The sequence below is a fragment of the Lucilia sericata genome, unplaced genomic scaffold (assembly GCF_015586225.1).
Source record: "Lucilia sericata isolate MDLA Ls3-8-SP2 unplaced genomic scaffold, ASM1558622v1 Contig002800F_arrow, whole genome shotgun sequence".
Classification (NCBI taxonomy): Eukaryota; Metazoa; Arthropoda; class Insecta; order Diptera; family Calliphoridae; genus Lucilia; species Lucilia sericata.
This window is the reverse complement of record NW_023996502.1, coordinates 17,255-27,046: the sequence shown is the minus strand read 5'-3', so window position 1 is coordinate 27,046 and position 9,792 is coordinate 17,255. Positions and strand designations below refer to the sequence as shown.

Genomic DNA, 9,792 nt, shown 5'->3' with positions numbered 1-9,792 from the left:
AATTTCAATAAGACGTACGATTGCATTATATGTATTTATATTTAGAAAACTAATTAGATTTCTATACTTTACACCACTAAAGTGAGGAGGGTTTGTGCTGATGTTTAAAAGGAACAGAAATATTGGTGTTATATAAAATATTCCAATCGGTTAGAAATCATTTTCGGAGTTGATAAAGCCACGTCTTTCCGTACAAAAGTTTCGCTTAATACTTCGTATACAGTTTTCGTTCGGGCCACTAAATTAGTCTTATTTTAATTACTCTTAAGTTAAATTGTTAATAAACCTTGTTCCCTTACTTGTTTTGTGTTAAACTGTGCCAAACTGAATAACTAATAAGTTCCCAATATTTGGAATAAGAAAATATTGCCAATTTCAGATTTGTTTTCAATGAGATCAATAACTTTTCTGATAAATTATAATAACATTTAAGTTATTTTTTTATAAACTATAACCCACTGTGCCTTAAAAAATTATAATGTCTTTACGTCACAAAGGAAGCATGTAATTATCAAAGAAAAAAAAATATTAAAAGTATCCAGCAGCAACATACGAAAAAGAAGATCAGAAAATTAAAACCAAAAAGCAATGTCAACTTAATTGAGACCACAATCTAAAGTATGTTGTTCGATGGTTGTGCGTAAACGACTTTGATCGCTTTGTGAACGTTTTAAACCGGTACGCCAGCGCTTGAGGCATCCCAAAATGTACGAGTGTTTCGTGCGACTCAAGACATAAACATAAGGGTCCGATGTAAAATGTAAAGCCATCAACATATCGGCTACTAAAAAGAAAGGATGAGCTTTGGGAACACGATTCGGTACTATGGCCATGGGTATGGCAATCTATAAAAAGAAGCCAAAAAAAAAGAAAAGGAAATAAATTAAATACGCATTTGAAATAATTTTCTTCAATTAAAAATCAATTTACAGTTATTTCTGTCTGTCTGCTGTCTATACTATACAGCACTTACCATTTGTGGCATCCAGCAGATAACAAATGAAATGCTCAAGAACAACATTAATTTGGCGAATTTAATTTCATCGGGCGATGCGGCTGCTGTCAAAGTCACGCTGTTAGTGTGATGATATTGTGGTATGTGTGTCGTACTGCTTTGATGATGCTGATACAGTGTCGTGCCGCTAGAGCTCTCACCATCAATTTGTGCGGTCGAACCCTTTTCACAACGATTTACCATGTCGTAAGTCATGTGACGTTGAGTGGTACGTGTACGTCCAATGAAGCATAGAACGCGTGTAACAAATAAGTTGCAGGCGACTATAACCACACACAATAGAGTGCCTGTAAAATAGTAACAAAAAATAGGAGAAAATATACATAGTATAATGCTGACAAATGACATTCAATGAAGTAGCAAGAAATAGCAAAAAATCAATGATCAAATTTACTTTACTTAAATTACATTACATTAAATTATGTTTAAGAAAACATTAAGGACATTGGAGCTGAACAACTTGAAAGGAATTTCAAATCAATTTGTATCCAAGGATGTCTTTTTTTTACAACATTTGGGGGTGAGTTTTTTTATTTTTTGTATTTTATTTAGAAGATTTAAAGAGCTTAGAAAAATCTTTGTGAATAATATGTATGGAAATTATTCATGTAGAACAATTTTCCTCTAAATAAATTTAAAGTACTTTCACAGATTTTGTCGGAGTTTAAGTTATGTTAGGTTAGAATGGGTAGCTTTTAATTGATTATATTAAGTCCATTGAAAAGCTCAATAATTAATTAAATTAATTCCATGGAGTGCTGTGGAACCACTTGTCTGCTTCTGAGAAACCCATTTGCAAAATATCATAAAATTAAAAGATGATGCATTTATAGAGCTTATTCACAGTCTCTACACTTTTTTGTAGTATTTACATGCCTTCAACATATAGTTATTATGCCCTCATAAGTCCTGGATTCTTTCTCTTTTGTCGACTCATATTCGTCAATCTCGTTCGAAGTTGCGAGCTGCATAATAATAATATCAAATTGCTCTTCAGTTGATTTGGGTCCAGTTAAAGACCCAAATTGCACAACAGCTTGAGTTCTCTTTTATTTCCTCTTATTCGCCAATCAAGTTCTAAATTGCAAGCAGAATAATTGCATTACTTTTTCGGCCAAATGCATCGTATAAGATCCAATTCAACCCGTGAATCGCGGAAAGATGTTAATAAATGGATTAATCATTGGCTCTTCATTGAAATGAAACAAAGTGTGTTTTATTATTCATTTACACGAGGTCAAGATCATTATTGAAAATCGGCTTTTCAGCTGGAGAACAGATGGCAATATTTGATTCTGCCAGATCACGCGCAAAAAATACTGCGATCAAGTACTTGACCTATTAAAGTTGAACAAAACATGAACAAAACATATTAAATACCCCGACTAGGAGGAGTGATTGTTACCCAGTTATATCCATAGATAAGAATATCATTCCCAATAATAGTATTCAGCATTTCACTATGCATCTGCCTAACCGCAGAGCTGAACTTACAAGATCAATGATGTCATGAGCGATACCGAAGCATTCGTATCCTCCTGAGTGTCACTTAAGAGCATTCTTCAAATTTAAAGATCGTGCAATCACGCTAATATAAATGAGGATCATACTTCAAGGTCACGAGGCGAAGTGATCACCACCAATAAGTATTATCATATAGTTAACCGAGCTTAATAAATGTCCATCAGGAAGAGATAACCTCACTCACATTTATGGAAATAACGAGGTATACACGATCAGTTTTAATGGGTGCTTTGGAACGCTAATTGGTAGTGTTCTTATCAGTCAAGGGGTTGTGGGTTCAATGCCCACCAACTTTACTACAACGGACATAGGTCAGTACTAAAGAAGGAGGTTGGGATAACAAACCGCATTTCTCAACATTAGTCGCGCAGCCAAATCATTCATTGGCATTTGTTGATACGGCAACAGCATCGAAGGATTTATCGTGAAGTACATAGCAGATGCATATATCAGTGTTTTAATTCTCCCCATGTTTTCACTAGAATTGGATCTTCGTTCTAGAACATTGTAAACTAAAGAACATATGTATCAACCGAAAGTTTTTGTTCCCAGAAATGAACTATCGGCCACAGTCGAACTGTTGTAACAAAACAACGTATACCCAGAAGAGACTACACCAATATCTAGTACATGATAAGTCCTGCAGGCCGCTTCTTCTTCCCTAATTTTCTATAACAATTATCCACGAAATGAAATATAACTACCAATTGTTAACCTGACAATTCCCCGACTTTGGAAAAGGCAATCATCTGCTAAAGAAGGAGGATGGGATAGCCAATTGCATTTCTTAACATTATCGAAAGATTTATCTCGAAGTTCATAACAGTATATCAGGGTTTTAACGGACTCTCCCCCCGTTATTGGCTTCAACCAATAGCCACCAAGTGTACCATATTCCCTCTAGAATTATATCTTCGTTCTAAAGCAACGCCAGTCATACTCGCCCAAAGATTGTTAACTCAAGGACTCATGTTTCCGAAAGTTTGTTACAGTCGAACTGTTGCAATAACAACACATATCCTGAGGGTTCCCCAATTGACTCTTCAATTTTGAGATCCTCGCTGACCCGAGGTATTGGTAACACCTCTCTTCATCTGGATTCTAACATGCTCCGGGGCGATTTATAGGATGGAAGGTAGGACAATTCTGATGCCGATTTACCAGAGATTTATTTAATAAAGATATCAGGTACATCTGGTCTGCAGACTAATCTTACACCTCAGATTAAATTCATTAAGAAATCACTCAAAAAAGAACTCATAGACTAAGGCGATTGTTAATTTTGAAGGCTATTGGGAAATATAAACACGAGCTGAAATTTTGATAAAATGTACTTCCGATACTATGAACAAATGAAAAAACTTTGAAAAAAAACCGTCATGCAAAAATGAGCTGGTCTATTGTTTAGATAAGAAACCATAAAAATCATATTTCAATGTTATCTCATATTGCGTAAAAAGGGTATTAGAAACATATACATTCCTAGATTCAATGAATGTTATAAATGTTGAATCTAAACATATGTTCACAATAAGATTTATTAAATTGTACATGAATATATTTTGAAGTTAAAAGTCCTTAAACAAATATACATTATTTACTCTGCTGGGAACATTGAACTTTTGAAATGACATGTATGGAATCATATTATTATATAGGCATACAACCAACACCCACCCACACATGTTAATAAAATCTCTGTTTGTACAATATGTTACAATAGTTTTGGTCTGTAATTTTCCACTTATTATTATTGTAAGTTTTGTTTGAAAAGTTTTATTATAATTAAACTTACCAAATAACATAAACAATACTGAATAGGTTTTATTCAAGAAACCCTCAGCATCACGATAACGTAAACATTTCACTTTATTTGGATCACTATCATCCATATAGGCACCGAAACCAAAGAATGGCAAAAACGTAATGACCACTGCTATTAATATTAAGGATTTAATAGTTTTACGCACCAATTCATATGTAATGTGCTAAATGACAGAATAAGTGAAAAGAAAAAGAATAGAAAAATATTACAATATGTTTCAAAGAAAAAACACCAAAAAAAACTTCTATTGTGTATAAGAACATTATTACTTTGAAATGCTTTGTGCTTATTTTTCCCCTCAAATTACTTACTTTGTGATATATAAATGGTCTTGCCAAAGCCATCCAACGTTCTATGGCCATAACGGCTGCTATGCAACCGGAACTTAAGCCGAAAAATCTCCAAATGACTTTTCCCACACAATCCCATTTGGTGTATTGTTCAAAGATTTCACGTGGTACATAGAATTTCAACAGCAGAGTGGTTAACATGCCCAATAAACCGATAAAATTGTTAGTGGATAAACAACTGAAAAATGTAAGAAAGAGAAAAGTATGCATAAGATTGATTTGTCATTAGGGCTTTTGCGATAATAAATATGTATGAATAAAAAGTATAGTTAATAGATTTTATTTAGCTGGAAAATCAACGTCAAAATTCATAAATACATAGTAAAAATCATTTTATTTCTTTAAGTTATTTCTAAAGACTTTCTGCTTAATGAGCTCAATCAGTTTATTGCGTCCTGATACTTTACTGGTTTTGTAACCAATATAACCTGTCACAAAAAAAATATGATAAATTGCTAGAGTGTGTATTTTATTTCCCAGCAGTACGATAAAGAGTCAATGTATCCGAATATGTCAGTAATTTTTGAACAAACTTCTAAACTCACCGTTGTCTCTAAATAGTCCTTCGTAACGAATGCATTTTTTCTAAACGAGAGTGAAGACATTCCACACTTTAGAGTCCCTTTTGTAAGCTAAAGCGAAAGCAGTCTTCACTTTACCATCTCCAAGTAATAACATGAGTAGACACTTTAAAAAAACTTAAGCGAAAATGTTCATTGCCAAGTCTACTTTGCAGAAGCTTTCCTCCTTGTAATTTATGCAGTGACGACTGACTTCCCTTTAGGACAAGCACATGTTAAAATAAGTAGCTGGTCACCTGGGTAGTCGGTGGATAGGGGTAACTCCAAGTGGTGTGTTAAATAGCTAGTTCAAGATGTCCACCCGAACATCCTGACATCTAAAGCAATATTTCTTGATGTAACTTTGGACTCTAAGTTTTCGTGGAAATGTAATGTTGAGAGTCGAGAAAACTTTTGGTAAGAAATGAGCACTTAAACCCTATTTTGACCTATATTACACTAGTCTGGTGAAAGGGCGTCTGTCCATTTTTAATAAGGTACAAAGGTTGGCTTGTCTTGCTATTACAAGTCATTTAAGTTAAACGCCTTAGGCCGATCTGGGAGGTATTACCCCTGACACCTGACGTATTTGTGCTAAATCATATCATAGGCTCGATCTAGAGTCAAGAGTAATCAAATATTAATCATAACTTCGAGACACTGCGTTCGATGTTTTGATCAAGCTGGAATTTACCCTATCGATGTGGACACGAGAAACATCCTAAAACTAAATCTTGTGACTAAACATCTATATAGACTTTGTGGATAAACATCTACATAGACCGTCTTGCACCTTTAATGACTCTCACTTTGAACATGATATGGATGCATTATCAATTGAATTCAATCCCTATCGCTACTTAAATGACACTTGTCGAATTTATTTGGATTTCAGGACATTATTAGAGATAATGAAATTTCCAACAAATGGGCCATTAAGGATATTCATACTCTTTTGGCTGTGGTATCGACCATGAAAAGTTCAAAGTTCAAATCAAGTTACCAACTAGAGAAGACTTTGGGACGACGAATCACTGTCTACATTGACAATATTGCATCTCTAAAGGGTCTCTCCACGAAGGAGATGAAGTCGAAATGAAATTTCCAATGAATGAGCCATTAACTTCTCTGACTTCTTCTCTCTTTTGGTCTTTGAAAGAAATTCGTTAATGATTCTTAAGGGCATACGCAATAAGCACTGTATGATTGGACTAATGTCAGATCGTATGGGCTTTTCAGGTAATAGTTTTTGCAGAAGTTATGCCACAAATGTCGAAGTGGTTTACGTGAGTACCTAGTGTGTATCCCTATCTCACGGTGGTCATCCACTATGTGAGCTAAAATATAACGACATCACCACCGCAGGTGGCAATTTACGTATATGTATGCCGGTTCATTTTACGCGCACTTTGCTCAAGTACTCGAGCTATCTATTCTCTTGCCTGTTCTTCCTCCCGTTGAAGAAGAACAGGTGTTATGAGCAAGCTCAATCTACCCCGACAAAGGAAAAACCTTATATGTCGCTCAACCACACTACTGAGATTCGGCAACAGCACCTAGGGGACGTAATTGGTAGTCCGAAACACGGATCATTTTAATTGGCAAGCTTTATTTCAGTGGCCACAAAGACCCACTGTGATAAGTTGAGCATGTTTTAGAGTAAACTCTAACACACTCAACCATGAAGGAAAATCGACGATAAATTAAAGAAATGGCAATGACGACCTTGCTCCACAACTCCGTCCAGCCAAAGCATTATTCAGCACATCATAAACCACCAAATCACTCCATCCGCTCTATAGAATCGGAGTACATACACATCAGAAAGCACCGGAAAAACTCCACTTCGTATACCCAATCTTTGCATTATCAGCTCAAATCCAAAATTTTATTAATCCACAGTCATGCTCTGTAGCATCTAGGAAGGATAACAGAAATTCATTATGAAAATTATATTTCACCGTGTATCAGTCTTTTAACCAAGCACCCTCTTCCTGCGATTTAGGTTTCAACCACAGCCACTATGTGGATCCCGAAGGAACCTCAACCTAATGTCCAGAAGTTTTGACAGTAACATTTGCTGTTCTGGGGCTCTTAAAATGTACGTTTCACTTATCAAGAGTCAAAATACAATCAAAGTCTACGACATGGATAGCTAGACTTTACTATTAAGTGAAAAGCTATACAAAATTATCAGTGATTCCAACACAGCGGTGTTACTATTGATATTTTTAAGTTGGATTTCTGAAGTACACAAATCTTTCAAAAGGATATATTTTGCATTAAGAAATTAAAATGACAATCATCAAGTGACAATCGACAAAAACATTGTAATTATTGACATCGCGAAAAAATCTACATACTGATGGTTTTAAACCCATTTATTCTTAAAAGACAATTTCTATTCATATTACATTTATTTTTGTGTTTCTATTTATATATTCAGTCTGCACAAAAGTTCCCACTCCTTTCAGTAAAATTTGGTTTATTTGGTCTTTGAAAATATAATTTCCCTTTCTACTCCAATCTGTCACAAACATAATGATAAAATAAAATGTATTGACTTTATTTCCCCACATTTAAGGCAATGGACACCCAGCAGTTCGACAAAGAGTCAATGTATCCGAAAAAATACAGTGATTACCATTAACGTCTAACCACCTGGTTGGCTCTAATTCGTCTTTCTAATTTTCTAATTCGATGGTGAAGATAATCGTCACTTTAGTGTCTCCTTTATAAGCAAGAGAGCGGTCACTTAAAAAACAAACTTAAGCTTTTCTCTATCTGTCTGTCTAAATCTTCGAAATCTATGAATAAACGATCTGGCCAGTCGTTGGCTAGGGGTAACCCTAAGTGGTAGGTAAAATAGGTAGTTTGGAACTGTCCGACCGAACTGCTGGGCTTAAGCTCCCTACAAACACTATGACAAACGTTGATTCTATATTTACAGATTTTTAATGTTAAATAAAGCTTTTTGTAGAGAATATTTGTGGAAAATAATGTCCCCATATCTCTTCTGGTTTAGACCCTTCCAGTTCCAGAAATCGAGAGATATATGTACAATGTACATCGTGCATAGCTAAAAGGACTTTGAACCTTAGAGGCGGGGCAATGGCAGAGAAATTTTTTTCATTCTCCTCTTCCTGACAGCTCCTGGTTAAGTCTTCTAGTACAAAAGGCCACTATAGTCAAGTTCCGTATATTTGCTTTCGGAATCTTTGTGGATTATACGACCGCCACATAAGTATTTTACTTGAATTAGGTAAAAAAAAAGGCTTAAATCAATATATTATAATACTTAGCTATAATTTTGCTAAATATTTTCCTAATGTGTCCAAAGCTGTAATAAGTAAATTATATTCTAGATTATATTACCAATTAAATTGATTTGTTAACACCAACAGAAATAACACACCATATAGCCCAAATGACACATCGACCTACTCAAGTGTCACTTTTGGTTTGATTTAAGTACTTATGTATGAATTCTTGTCAATAATATTTTACTTATCTTTTACTTATTTCTGCAACTGAGGGATTTATTTGTAATAAATAATAATAGTAATAAGTTTTAATCTAAATTGCTTTACAAGTAAAGTAGTTTTCTATAGGTTTCATTTCTCCAGAAATGTTCAATTGTTTTGGGGTATTGAAGTAAACAAGGCAAAAATCTAGATATTGTGGTAAATATGTATGTATATGTTTTCTGCGAATTCGATTGAACTAAACAAACAAATAAATTAGATAAAGCTAAATAACTAAGGGGATGATTGGCCATTTCAAATGGTCTTAAAAGCTATTTATTTAAACAACAGCTAAGGATTCCTGAGAAAAAGATTTGCAGATATGAATATAATGAAGAAAAAACTTATTTGAATTTGTAATTCTCTAAGTCAATGAACTCATATTTGATATGGTAAAGTAACCAGGTCTCCTTTCAAAAAAAATTTTGAACTGAAACAAAAAAATATCAAAATGAAAAATAAATTTATGCACTGAACTAGAACTGAACTAATGAACTAGAACTGAAAAACTGAATAGAACTGAACTAGACTGAACTAGAACTGACTAGAACTGAATAGAATGAACTAGAACTGAACTAGAACTGAACTAAACTGAACTAGAACTGAACTAGAACTGAACTAGAACTGAACTAGAACTGAACTAGAACTGAACTAGAACTGAACTAGAACTGAACTAGAACTGAACTAGAACTGAACTAGAACTGAACTAGAACTGAACTAGAACTGAACTATAACTGAACTAGAACTGAACTAGAACTGAACTAGAACTGAACTAGAACTGAACTAGAACTGAACTAGAACTGAACTAGAACTGAACTAGAACTGAATAGAATGAACTAGAACTGAACTAGAACTGAACTAGAACTTGAAACTAGAACTGAACTAGAACTGAACTAGAAACTGAACTAGAACTGAACTAGAACTGAAACTAGAACTGAACTAGAACTGAACTAGAATGGAACTAGAACTGAACTAGAACTGAACTAGAAATGAC

The 9,792-nt window shown here is 34.3% G+C and overlaps 1 protein-coding gene across 1 annotated transcript; it reads right to left on the bottom strand.

Moving 5' to 3' along the window:
• On the bottom strand, nucleotides 1-4,892 carry LOC119614333 (prostaglandin E2 receptor EP2 subtype-like; the record flags this gene model as incomplete). The annotated part of the gene is made up of 4 exons (XM_037970476.1): nucleotides 1-845; nucleotides 974-1,302; nucleotides 4,335-4,527; nucleotides 4,676-4,892. Coding segments are annotated over 4 exons (988 nt in total), but the record flags the coding sequence as incomplete, so codon positions are not given.
• Between the last annotated feature and the right edge of the window lie 4,900 nt (nucleotides 4,893-9,792).